This window comes from Kogia breviceps, chromosome 4, assembly GCF_026419965.1.
Source record: "Kogia breviceps isolate mKogBre1 chromosome 4, mKogBre1 haplotype 1, whole genome shotgun sequence".
In the NCBI taxonomy this organism is placed as follows: domain Eukaryota; kingdom Metazoa; phylum Chordata; class Mammalia; order Artiodactyla; family Physeteridae; genus Kogia; species Kogia breviceps.
This window is the reverse complement of record NC_081313.1, coordinates 174,772,962-174,785,847: the sequence shown is the minus strand read 5'-3', so window position 1 is coordinate 174,785,847 and position 12,886 is coordinate 174,772,962. Positions and strand designations below refer to the sequence as shown.

Here is a 12,886-nt window from a genome sequence, read left to right as displayed (position 1 = left end):
CAACTACTAAGCCTGTGCTCTAGAGCCCACATGCCACAACTACTGAAGCCTACATGCCTAAAGCCTGTGCTCCGCAACAAGAGAGGCCACTGCAATAAGAAGCCCGCGCACCGCAACGAAGAGTGGCCCCCGCTCACCACAACTACAGAAAGCCTGTGTGCAGCAACGAAGACACAACACAGCCAAAAATAAATAAATAAATAAATCTCTGATCTTAAAAGAGTACTCTCTCCACTCCCCCCTCCCCCAAAAAGAGTCTCATCAGAGAGTTGCTGCCAACAAATACACAACAGGTTTCACCCCAGAGAGTCTTGAAATAAAAGGTCAAAGTCAACTGAGTTTTACTAAAGCTCCAGCCCAGTTTAACCTAGCTGAATTCCTGACTGGATTGAGGTGATCAGCCCCTTATCCTAGCTGCCTAAGAGAGAGAAAGGGGAATGCTCACTGGGAAAAGATGACATTGCTTCAGTCCTGATGGTCCTGTTACATGCAATGTCCAAAATACAATAAAAAAATCAGAAGATGTGAAGAGGCAGGAAAAGGTGACTGACTGATAAGGGAGAAATGACAATAGAAGCAGGCACAGAAATGATCAAATGTTGAAGTGAGCAAAACTTTAAAATAAAAAATAAAAAAGATGCACAAACATGGGTTAAAAAATGGAGAACTGCAGCAGAGAACTAGAATCTACAACAACAACAAAATCAAAACTTACAACTGGAAAATATAAAATTTGAAATTCAGGGCTTCCCTGGTGGCGCAGTGGTTGAGAATCCGCCTGCCGATGCAGGAGACACGGGTTCGTGCCCTGGTCCGGGAAGATCCCACATGCCGCGGAGCAACTAAGCCCGTGAGCCATGGCCGCTAGGCCTGTGCGTCCGGAGCCTGTGCTCCGCAACGGGAGAGGCCACAACAGTGAGAGGCCCGCATACCGCAAAAAAAAAAAAAAAATAAATAAAATAAAATAAAATAAAATAAAATAAAATTTGAAATTCAGAACTCAATAGAGGGGATTAATAGAAGACCAGACACAGCAGAAGACAGAAGTAGTGAGCTCAAACACAAGTGAACAGAAAGTTTCCCAACTCAAGCACAGGGAGCAAACAGAATGAAAAAAAGAACAGAGCACAGCAGACACTTGTAACATGATCATAAAGGTCTAACATACGTGTAATTGGAGTCTCAGGAGGAGAGAAGAGAGAAAACGAGGCAGAAAAAAAAATTCAAGAGATAACAACTGAGAGTTTCCCCCAAATGACAAAGGGGATCAACCCACCAATCCCAGGTCTGTGTTGCCAACCACTGAACACACTTGTCCATCAGTGGTGCCAATGAATGTGCATATAAATGAACGAACACAGGGCTCCAACTGATGTTCCCCACCTTTCCCTCCTCACACCTCTTTCTGGAAGATAATTCGTCTCCCATTTATTGCACGCTGACAATATCCCAGTACTACACGCCCTCAGATTTTCACGTAATCCTAGGAAGTAGCTGGTGCTACCACTGTCTCCATTTTACAGGTGATAAATCTGAGGCTCGGAGAGGTTAATGGCTTTCTTGGGGCCCCATAGCAGGACTTGAACCCACTCCTCTGATCCTAACACCCATGTTTTTACTCCTAACATGCTTGCCAACCTTTCCCGATCTGAGCCTTGTGGGATCAATCAGGCCCCCAGATTGTGGGACCCCACCCCGCCTTGCCCTGCTGACCAGCAAAGTCATGCAGCCGTGGCAGTGTGTCCCGCGCCAGTGACAGCAGTGGCAGGTATAGCTCGGCGACCCGGGCCTTCACAGTGGCCTCAGCGTAGCGGGGGTCAGCATCATGGCCACAGAGCAGGCTGTGGACAGCACTGATGGCCTTCTTGTGCAGCAGGGACGCCCTGTGGGATAGTGAGGTGCTCAGGACAGAGTGGGTATGGCTCCTGGACCTTCCTCCCGCCCCACGGCCAGGCAGGGCCTGTGCTCACCCCTCAGCCTCAGGTTCCAGGGCCAGGGCCAGTTCCGTCAGCAGGAGCCCAGCCAGGAAGTGCTGCTGCCGGAACGACCCACTCAGCTCGAACATGCTGATCACCTTGGGGTCTGGGGCCTGGCTGGAAAAGGTGGAGCTCTGGACAGGGGGACAAAGCAAGGGACCAGGGGCCAAGGGTCAGAGGTGAGAGGTTAGGGTTAACTCATCTGTGAGATGACAGGGCACAGGGTCCAAAGTCAGAGATTTGAGAAATGGCAGATGCAACGCCAGTCTGGGACTTAGGATTTAGGGGTGAGAAATCAGAAGCTGGTCCTCCCAGGAAACTGCTGAGAATGCAGGGTCAGGGGTGAAGGGTCAGAGGTAAGGGGTCAGTCCCCTGGGCAGTGGCCTATTGTGAAATGGACAGAGATGAGGGAACCACATAAGAAGGGCTGAAAGGCAAGAGGTCATAGGTCAAGAAGAGGAAGCAGATGTGAGGCCAGCCCACCTGCGAGGTGGTAGAAGATACGGAGGGCGAGGGCGAGGCCGGGGGCGACAAGGGGCAGCAGGGGAGGTTGAGGGTCACATAGTGCTCGTGGCCGCATAGGATGCGGGTGAAGTCCATGCGCAGGGTCAGCAGCACCGCCGGGTTGGGAGCCGACTGCAGCCGTGTGGCCACCTGCGGGCGAGGGTCCAGCGGGTGACATTACACTGCTCTGCCACCAATCCACACCACCCCCTGCCATGTCCCCGCAGGTGTGCTGTCCCCTCCAAGTCCCCCACAGGTATGCCGTCTCCACCACATCTCTGCAGGTGTGTTGTTCCTACCACGTCTCTGCAGGTGTGCCATTCCCACTACGCCCACCCCTACCTGCTTGTAGTGAGCCCGGACCAGGCTGAAGACAAAGCCGCGGTCCACCAGGGACAGCAGATCACTGAGGAAGAAGGCCAGGCTGGCGTTGAGGTGCTCGGCCAGCTCCACGTCCTGGGGGGACAGGGCCTGTCAGCCCATGCCCACTCACCCCATCAAGCCTCCAGCCCTGCCCTTGGCCTGGCTCTCGCCAAGGCCACCAGTGACCCCTAAGAGCCGTGTCACTGCCCGAAAACCTTGGGTCTCCTCGACACGCCCTTGTCTCTAGGCTCCTGACTCCCAGGATTCCTGGTTGTCCTCCTCCCTCTGGCTAGCCCTTCCCTTCCCCAGAGTTAGTGTCTACCCTCCACCCGGCTCTGCTGAGGACACTCTTTTTTATTCTCTCACCAGATTTGAGTAACACAACACAGATGGCAGAGACTGACTGCTGACCCCCCCGCCATATCCTCTCACAGGTATTGGGACGCTTTTTCAGAGTTCAGAGCCGGGTAGGGACTACATTTCCCAGCCTCCCATGCAGCTGAGAACAATCATGTGACCACATTCTGGCCAATGGGATTTGAGAGGAATGATGTGGCCACTTAAACAGAAGGGGCAGGTCCTCCGGTTTCCATAGCCTGTAATGCCTGATGTGGCAGGTACCATGATGAACTGAGATGGCCAGACCCACACCGTGGAGCCCCCTGCAGCCCACCTATGCTCAGAAATAAACTTTGGTCACATTTAAACCATTTGTGACGATGTTCAAGCAAATTAACCTTTGCCCTAACTGATAAACCCTAAGAAATCATTTAACAAGCATCTATTATGTACCAAGTCTTGTGAACGAGACAGACATGGTCCCTGCTGCTTGTCCAGCTCTCAGTCTCACGGGGGGAGGGGGATGGGGGATAAGAGTATTCCGGATAGTTCTATGTGTTTCAAAGACAACTAACAGGGTGCTATTTCAAGAGAAGCCTGAAGGATGAGCAAGAGCCCAGGGGAGAAAGGCGTTCTGAAGAGAGGGAACAGTAAGTGCAAAGGCCCTGGAGCAGGAAGCGCCTGGCAAGTGTGAGGAATGACAAGGAAGGAGGCTCCTATGACCTCAAGGTCCAGCTGCCCTCCTGCTTTCGGGAGCTACTCTCGGCCTCACAAGTTAGCCTCGGTGGCCTGCAGTTCCCTGCAACCTAAAGAAACAAAATACAAAATCCACCTGAGCTCCGAGTCCTCAAGTGGGGCAGAGACTTGTACATGGAGCCTGATACAGTTGGTACTCCATAAATGTCAAGTGAAGGAATGAAACCGCTGAGGCCCGTCACTGATACCCACCCCCCCAGCGCTGTGACAAAGGTGCTTCTCAAGGGCATTGTTCTTCCCTGCAGCCCTTTTGAGGAGGGTTTCCTCATAATCTGGATCAGCCTCCGGGAACTCAGCCCTTGGGGAGGCTCTAGTGAAACAAGGTTAAAACCTTTGAGACCAGCCCAGAGGTCGTGGGGGATTGCACAAGGGCCAGCTTGGACAGGCCAGCATTTCAAAAATCCGGAAAATTCCCATCAAATCCAGAAGTCCCCTTTCTCTTTAAAAATCAGACATTCTGGGGCTTCCCTGGTGGCGCAGTGGTTGAGAGTCCGCCTGCTGATGCAGGGGACACGGGTTCGTGTCCCAGTCCGGGAAGATCCCACATGCCGCGGAGCGGCTGGGCCCGTCAGCCATGGCCGCTGAGCCTGTGTGTCCCAACGGGAGAGGCCACAACAGTGAGAGGCCCGTGTACCGCAAAAAAAAAAAAAAAAAAAAATCAGACATTCTGGGGCTTCCCTGGTGGCGCAGTGGTTGAGAGTCCGCCTGACGATGCAGGGCACATGGGTTTGTGCCCCAGTCCGGGAAGATCCCACATGCTGCAGAGCGGCTGGGCCCATGAGCCATGGCTGCTGAGCCTGCGCGTCCCAACAGGAGAGGCCACAACAGTGAGAGGCCCGTGTACCGCAAAAAAAAAAAAAAAAAAAATCAGACATTCTGGCCACATGCCCTTTGGTCCACCATAAGCCCCACCTCCCCAACTGAAGCTGGTGATGAGGGTTCAAACCCCCATTCTGCCCATTCCCACTTATATGGTATCAAGTTCTTATTCAGTCATTCTTTGCCTCCGTTTCTACAACAGTATAATGGAAGAAACAATACTTCTAACTTCATGGAGTTGTTGGGAGAGTTTAATGATGTGATCCATCTAAAGTATTTAGGTAGGGGCTTCCCTGGTGGCACAGTGTTAAGAATCCACCTGCCAATGCAGGGGACATGGGTTTGAGCCCTGGTCCGGGAAGATCTTACATGCCACGGAGCAACTAAGCCCGTGCACCACAACTACTGAGACTGCATGCACCAACTACTGAAGCCCACATGCCTAGAGCCCGTGCTCCGCAACAAGAGAAGACATTGCAATGAGAAGCCCACGCAGCGCAACGAAGAGTAGCCCCCGCTCGCCGCAGCTAGAGAAAACCCACGCACAGCAATGGAGACCCAGTGCAGCCAAAAATACACAAATAAAAATAAATAAATTAATTTTTAAAAAAAATAAAGTATTTAGGTACACAGTAAGTGCTCAATAAATGCATACTTTTATTACTATTATCACTGTCTGCCCAGCTTCTGTGAGCACTGGAATTAATGGTCCAGGGCCTGGATAAGCATCAAGCTCTCGGAACATCAACATCCATTTACTGAGTACTTAGTGTATACTGACACTGTGCTAAGGGCTAATGCATCTGCCCTGTCACCACTCTGCCTTCACCAACTCCCATTCTCCACTTTGTTCACTTCACCCCAGCCACTCACCTCCTCACTGCTCCTCTGACAGTGGCACGGTCCTGCCTCAGGGCCTTTGCACTTGCTGTTTCTCCCCTGACTGGAATGCTCTTCCCCCAGATATCACATAGATTGCTCCCTCATGTCCTCAAGTCTTCCCCTAAAAGTCAGCTGCATGCGGGCAAGGAACTGGGTCTGTTTTGTTCACTGCTGTGTCTCTAGTTCCCAGCACAGGGCTGTGCTTAAGAAATAGATGTTGTGTGAACAGACTGATTCAGCAAATGGGATTCGTGGTCTTGTAGCCAGGAGGCACTGGACAGGACTGATGCCTCATGTGGCTGGCTCTATGTCCTCCCTAAGCACCCCTGCCCCACCCTCCCTCCATGGAGGCCCCTCCCCCTTACCTTGTGGACACGGGTGATGACCTCCAGGCCCACAGAGCCCACCAGGGCAGCAATGTCATCCAGGAAGCGCCCAGGGAAGCGAAGCTTGCGGGGTGTGTCCAGCTTCTGGCCCAGAAGCAGGTGCAGTGCCATGCTTTTCACCTGGGGGTGGGGCAAGAGGACGGGGGGTGGGTCTTGAGGGGCTGTGGGTGGAGGTGGCCTGCCAGAAGGGAACAGAGATTGGGGGGCTCTGAGTGGTGGCTTGAAGTGGGCTAAAGGTGGGCATGAGGGGTTCTGGATATGGCTTGAGCCCTGTAGTTACGGGGTGAGAGTGGGGCCTGATAGCTGTGGGGAGGGCCCCAGAGCTGTGGGTGGGACTTTGCAGGTTGTGGGCGGGGCTTGAGAAGGACATGGCGGGGCCTTGAGTGGGTGCTAGGCAGAGGGGTGAGAAGCTGAGAGAGTATGGGTGGGGATAGAGCAGGTCTCCAGGGGTCAACGTCTGACTGTAGGTAAGAGGGTGGGGCTTGAAGGCCCACCAGATTGAGGGGGGACGGCTGTAGTCAGGAGGAATAGTTCAAGGCACCTCTTGAAGAGTTTGAGGGGTGTCTCAAGTCTGATCCCAACAGTTTCCTTCTCTCTCTTGCAGGGGTGGCCTCCTTGCTAGTTGGGGGTCTCTCAATGGTCTTATAGGGAAGGTAGGTAGGGGGGGATCCTTCTCACTGTGGAAGGGGTTTCAGGTAACTTTCAGGGGGCCTCTCCAGGGAGAGATTCCTTGGGCATCTCTCATCTCTCTCTACGTGCGGGTCTCTTGGGGCCATTTCTCAGGGGGCTTAGGTACAATCTCAGGGGGCTTCTCTCCCCAAGGAGAGTCTCCCCTGGGGGCCCCTTGTTCTTGGGCGGGGAGGAGGGCATCTCACCATGAGCTGGAAGAAGAACCAGGCATGCTGCAGGACAGCCTCGCGCACGGCACTGCCGCTGACCACCCACTGCAGGGCCAGCTCCTCGTGAAGCAGCTGGGGGCAGGGGCAGGGATCACAGAGAGCAGAGGAGCCCACCCCGTACCCCCGTCTGGAGGGCGTGACAGGGGAGGATGCAGCTGGAGGGCTTGGGATGAGAGCAGCGAGAGGCCATGCAGGAGGAAAGGGGCCAGGAGGAGTCAATGTGCCCTTTCCCCGGGCTCTCCAGACCCTGCTGGGCTCGCGGGCAAGGGAGCTCTGGACCCCAAAATGGAGTCACCCACCCCGTGCCTCCCACTACCTTCTGCACAGTGGGTCTCGGCTGGGTGGCTGGTGGGGTCGAGGAGGAGGCCTCGAGGTAGGAAGAGGTTCGGCTAGAGCTGCGGTCGATGGCCTAGGATGGGATGATGAGGGGATGGGATGGCGACGGGGGTCAGAGTGGGTGCAGGCGGTACGGATGGGGAAGAGAGACAGTCGGCGTGGATGGAGGAAAGACGTGGCCGTGTGGACAGACAGCGGGGATGTGGATGGAGAGAGCCGTGTTAATAAAGACAGAAGTGTGTGGGAGCGGATGGAGAAGATAAGAATGTGATGGAAGAGATGAAGAGAAGCAAGACACAGGTAAGGAGGGGACGAGCAGGGTGAACGGAACAGGCAAGAACGTGGCCGGGAGCCCGTCAGATGGAGCAGGACCCAGCAGACAAAGGTAAGAGAAAAGAGATGGGAGGAGTGGAGGTGGGGAGGGTAAAATCAGTGTAGACGGAGAAGAGAATGTGGTCAGAGGAGGTGCGCCAAGTGGGGACGAGGGCAGAGAGTGTGAGTGAGTCCGTGAGTCCAGGGATGGACAGGGGAGGCGGAGGGCACCAGGGCGGAGGAGGAAGAGTGTAGACAGGGGTGGAGAGTACAGACAAAGGAGATTAAAGGGAGGATGGAGGAGGAGAAAGAAGAAAAAGAAAGATAAGGACAGAGGAGGTGAGATAGTGATGAGAGACAGCGGAAGCAGCCAAGAGAGCCCCTGTTTCCAGGCCTGGCCCCACTCCAGCCTTGCCAGGCCTTAGTGTCCCCATCTGTGAAATGGACATAAGGTGCTCAAGCTCCACTCTCCCCGCCTCCTTTGCTGGTCAGGTGAGGCCGCTGACAGGGAGAGGAGACCCAGGGATGGAGCTGGCCTGGCCCTGGAAACTGCCCAGGTCCTTTGCCTTGGCCGAGGGCCCCTCCACCCCCGAGCTCCCATAGTCCCAGCCACACGCCCTGGGCTCCTCAGCCCGCATCAGATGGGCCATCTACTGCAAAGGCCAGCCTCACTGCCGCCTCCTGCCTGGAATGCCTGCCCTCCTGCCACCTTGTCACCTCCTATGTGCTCTTCCAGGCCCAGCTGACACCCCAGAGAACTGAGGGCACTGGTGGGGAGAACTGTTAGAAACATGGGGGGGCTGGAAAGGCCCATGAACCCAGACTCCCAGCAAATCTTAGAACACTGTCCGAAAGTCCCCCTGCCGGTGCTGTGAACAGTTCCCTGGCTGCCATGCGGTGCAGGTTGCCTAGGTGACAGGTACGGAGCTGGAACACGGCCTGGGGCCAAGTATGCAGGGAATCCAGCCCTTGGTGCCCAGGGGCCTCTGAGCTTGGTTCCGACCTCTGCATATGCCTTTCCCTCCATCTGGAACACCCATCCTTCGCTGGCTGGCTCTATCTTACCCTTCAGGTACCAGCAAAAATGTCACCTCCCCGGAGAGGCTCCCCAGACCACCCAGAGGGAGGCTGGTGGCCCTGTTTCAGTTCGTTTCCTTTCAGGTATTTTCACCCCCTGCACTTATATATTCGTGTGTTTGTTTGATGGGTGTCCATCTCCCTGACTAGCCAGGAACTCAGGGATGAGGCTGGATTGAGGATCTATCTGCCCAACAAAATCTTGCCTGCGACGCCCTAACTCCCTCCCGGGCTCGGACCACTGCACTGAATAGCAAGTCTTCACTTCTGAAAATTCAGAACCTGGGGCGCAGGGGGAGCCCACAGCAGAGCCAGGGTCTGATGGCAAATCCCCTCCCCACACCAGGTCCCAGGAAGGGGCAAAGCAAAGGAAGCTGCCCATAGGGGTCGCTCTGCCTGAAACGGGGTTGGGGAGCCCAGAGGTTCAGTTCCATCCCCTGGGCATCATTCAGGCTGCTGTGTCAAGGGGACAGTTGAGAGTCTCCCGAACAGAGTGAATTAAGGGGAGAGAAACAGGGCATGCAGGACAGTGAGGTTAGAGAGGCTGAATGTGCATATCATTTGCATGCTGTTTGCATACCACCCTGCCCCTTCTGTCTCTGCCTGAGGCTGTGGTCTGTGTGGCAGCAAAAGGCTGGTTAAGATGACCCTGTGTTGCCTACAACATCTACTCCACAGCCCCATACAAAGGCAGGAGGGGGTCCACTGCCTCCTCCAGGCAGCCCCCCTAGGTTAGTCGGCCCCAGCCAGGAAGGTGGGAGGAGCTCATGCTGAGGTGGGGTGACACACGTGCAGGGGCAGGCAGGGAGGGCACCTGTCTGGGGTCGGCCCCACAATAAGGGGGTGCCCGTCGCAGCACCGCCTTGCTGCCTCCTGGAGCATAAGCAGAATTCACCCAGGAGTGTGAGCGGTCGATACCCTGGAGATACACGGATAAGTGGTAGCATCTATGGGCAGAGGGCAGGGAAACCAGCGTGAAACACCAAGCGTGCTCACTGTCCCGGGCCACACGCGTGCCCACGTGGACACCCACACGCAACCCTGGAATATGTGTGTGTGTGCAAATGCGCATGGGGTGCACACGTATATGCCTCCCGCATACGTCTGTGCGTGGAATGCATGAGTACATGCACCTGCGTTCCCATGTGCGTGGAGTGCGTGCATATACGTGCCCCATGTACATACATGCGTAGGGTACACGCGGAAATGCACCACGGCACTACGTAGGTGGTGCTCGTTTTTCAAGATCCAGTCACCCCTCCTTGGGTCAGCCTAAGAGTCCGAGTCACAGCTCCCCACCTGTGACAGCCAGAGCCCAACTCTAATGTCCAGGGTCAAGTCTATTTTTTTTTTTTTTTTGGCCAGGCTGCATGGCTTGCAGGATCTTAGCTCCCCGACCAGGGATTGAACCCGCACCCTCGGCAGTGAGAGCTTGGAGTCCTAACCACTGGACCGCCAGGGAATAACCCAGGGTCAAGTCTTCATCCATGCTGTTGGCTGTCTTTCCTGTCCTCTGTCAACCCTGAGATCTTTCACCTGCCCACCTGGCAGCCATGACCACTGAGGCTGGAGAGAGCAGGGGCCCCTTGCCCTACCTTGCTGGCCAGGATACGGGAGACCTCGTCGTCCACGGAGCCAGGGGCCACAGCCAGGTCGGGGTTGCTGCTGCTGATGCTCTTAGAGCGGGCCAGGTAGAGGCTTGCGGGGCGGCCAGGGCCACGGGCCAGCGTGGCAGGCTGCAACGTCACCGGAGGGGCCCCTGATGATGGAAGGAATATGCTCAGCCCCCTGCCCACCTGCCCTCATGACCCCCTGCCCCTCCCCAGTCAGCTGCCCTTGGCGAAGTCACTTTCTTTCTCTGAACCTCTAGGTTCTTCACCTGTAAAATGGGTGTGATAATGGCTCTGCCTCATAGTAATTTTGGGGAGAATGAAAAACACTGAGAACAGTGCCTGGCACATTATAAGTCTTAGTGCTTATTGTTAACTATTTAGCAAATGAAAAAAAATCCAACTTTATTGAGCGCTTAGTGTGCCAAGCATTTTGCATGGATTACTATGCCATTGACTAGTGCTAGCACCACTGTGAGAAGCACTATTATTATCATCGGTTTCTAGATGGGAAAACAGGCCCAGAGAGGTAAAGTCACTGGCCCAGAGTCACAGAGCTTGTAGGCAGAACTGAGATGCAAACCCAGACAGCTCTGCTTGAGTCCCTGCTTGCTGACTGGCTGAATCACATGCCAGTCAAGTTTACAAAGACCATACCCCTGGGGCTGGGGCAAAAAGCTCTCTCTCTCTCTCTCCTGTAAATTGCCCAAACCAACCAAAGCCTGTGCAGCCTCAGGACCTTTGCACATGCCCTTCCCTTTGCTTGGGATGCTCTGCTTCCAGGTATTTCCTGTGCCCCAGGGTCTCCCACCAACACTCACCGCCTGGGAGGCTGGGCTCTGTGCCAGGCAGTCGGAAGGCATAGTAGACATAGGCAGCCAGCAGTGGGCACTGACCACGGGCATCCTGGGCAGCCTCCAGGCTCCGGTGGACGAGGCTGACTACATGAGCCATTGCTTCAAAGGCTACACGACCCAGGTTTACTGCCGGGCAGAGGAGAGGTCAAGTTCCAGGTCTCAGAGCTTCCTAGTTCCCCAGGGAAGAGACTTCAGGGTCCAAGGGGCTCAGGTGGCCATCAAAAAGTCAGGGGACCAGGGGACTGAGGGGCCATTTTTCAGATTGGAAAACTGAGACCAGAGAGATAAATGGGCTATGGGAGGTCACCCAGGACCAGGGGACCCAAGGCCCATTCTCCAGATGGGGAAACTAAGGTATGAGGCTGTGCCCACTCACCAATCTGGCCACCGATGATCGGGGGCCGCACGACCAGGCATACGAGCTTATCCAGTACGTGGTGGGAGAAGGCGACAAGGGGTTCAGGGCTGGCGAGTCGCAGGGCCACCAGGCTGGCCCGCAGCTCCTGCTCCACGGTGCTCTCGCTCAGCACGGCATCTTTGAGCCGGAATGGAAAGGCCCCTTCCTCCAGGACGTGCACCAGGGTGAAGAATTTGTCCAGGTGGGGGTCCTGGTGGGGGACCAGGGGTGAGCAGGGCGAGGCCAGGGTCCCCAATCCAGAAAGGGCCCAGGGGATCGAGTGCGAGGCTGAGTAGGCTGGGACACAGAGGCCGGGGATCAGTGAATGGAAAATACATGAGAAAAGGGACAAGACGGTAGCTCAAGAAGAAAAGGAAAAGATGGGGAGTGATCACAGAAACAGCAAGGGACAAATGGGGTGGGGGGAGGAGAGACCATGCAAAGGCCAAAGCTCCAGCTGGGATGGCCACTCAGGCACGGCCACCCCTGCCTGAGTCAGCAGCTCCCCTGGAGCCTGGCCCCACTGACCAAAGTCATGTCCAATGGCCCAGAGCCAGGCCTCCCTGGTCAGCGGAAACTGTTGCCCAACCCCAGGGCCGGACTCCTGGGCTCTGGCCCCACCCCCTACCTGGGGGTGCACAGAGGACACCGCCGTGAGTTCCACGCTGAACACACCCTTGTGGCCATCCACCCAGCGCATGCCCGGCAGCGCCACCTGCGGGAGGGACACACCGAGTGGGCACCGGCCGGCCCTCCCCACTGCTCAGGCCACCAGCCTCAGCCATTGCGACACTGTGGCCTGAGCACAGCCCCGCCTGGGGGAGTCACTGGGCACCCTTCCCCTGGGCCCCGCCCAGCCCAGAGATGGGGGCAGACGGAGGGGAGCGCCACGGGGGTCCACCGGGCAGGCCGGAAGCCTGGGATGCTCACGGGAGAATGGAGAGCCAGGGTGACCGTTATTGGAGGGAATGAACAGGAAATAGCATGATGGGAGGACTCGAGGTCCCCGGGGTGCAAATTACAGGCTATGGGGGAGGGTGACAGAACATTCACATGGGGAGGGGGTGCTCTAGGGACGGTGATTAGGGAGGCAAGTGGGGGGCTGCAGCGGAGAGGCAGTGGGATCTTACGACGGAACAGTGAGTGCAGAGGCAGGGGAGGGGCGGTAACGAGGCAGGGCCGGTCGGGCACGGGGAGGGACACGCACGGGGGCAGCAGGTCACACAGGATTAACAATGGGGGTGGGGGAGACGAGGCAGGCAGGGGCCCTGGAGGCCCTAATGGAGGACAAGGCCCCCAGGGGTGTTGGTGGGAAGGAAAGCAGGGCACGAACGGGGGACTTGGGAGCACCGATGGGGGACAGGGTGCCAGTT

At 56.0% G+C, this 12,886-nt stretch overlaps 1 protein-coding gene across 13 annotated transcripts in view; it reads right to left on the bottom strand.

Annotated features, from left to right (window-relative positions):
• DOCK6 (dedicator of cytokinesis 6) overlaps positions 1–12,886 on the bottom strand; it is a 42,773-nt gene that overhangs the window by 10,024 nt on the left and 19,863 nt on the right. For 4 of the 13 annotated variants that reach the window (XM_067032749.1, XM_067032750.1, XM_059061023.2 and 1 more), the window contains exons 19-30: positions 12,142–12,228; positions 11,493–11,724; positions 11,081–11,242; positions 10,245–10,408; positions 9,464–9,568; positions 7,241–7,333; positions 6,901–6,996; positions 6,005–6,145; positions 2,823–2,936; positions 2,460–2,630; positions 1,971–2,110; positions 1,714–1,883 (exon numbers count right to left, since the gene is read on the bottom strand). In XM_067032749.1, the coding sequence (XP_066888850.1) occupies positions 1,714–1,883; positions 1,971–2,110; positions 2,460–2,630; positions 2,823–2,936; positions 6,005–6,145; positions 6,901–6,996; positions 7,241–7,333; positions 9,464–9,568; positions 10,245–10,408; positions 11,081–11,242; positions 11,493–11,724; positions 12,142–12,228 (1,675 nt within the window). Of the gene's footprint in view, positions 1–1,713; positions 1,884–1,970; positions 2,111–2,459; positions 2,631–2,822; positions 2,937–6,004; positions 6,146–6,900; positions 6,997–7,240; positions 7,334–9,463; positions 9,597–10,244; positions 10,409–11,080; positions 11,243–11,492; positions 11,725–12,141; positions 12,229–12,886 lie in introns of those variants that run through there. The other 9 variants (XM_067032753.1, XM_059061025.2, XM_067032754.1 and 6 more) reach the window with 6 other exon arrangements.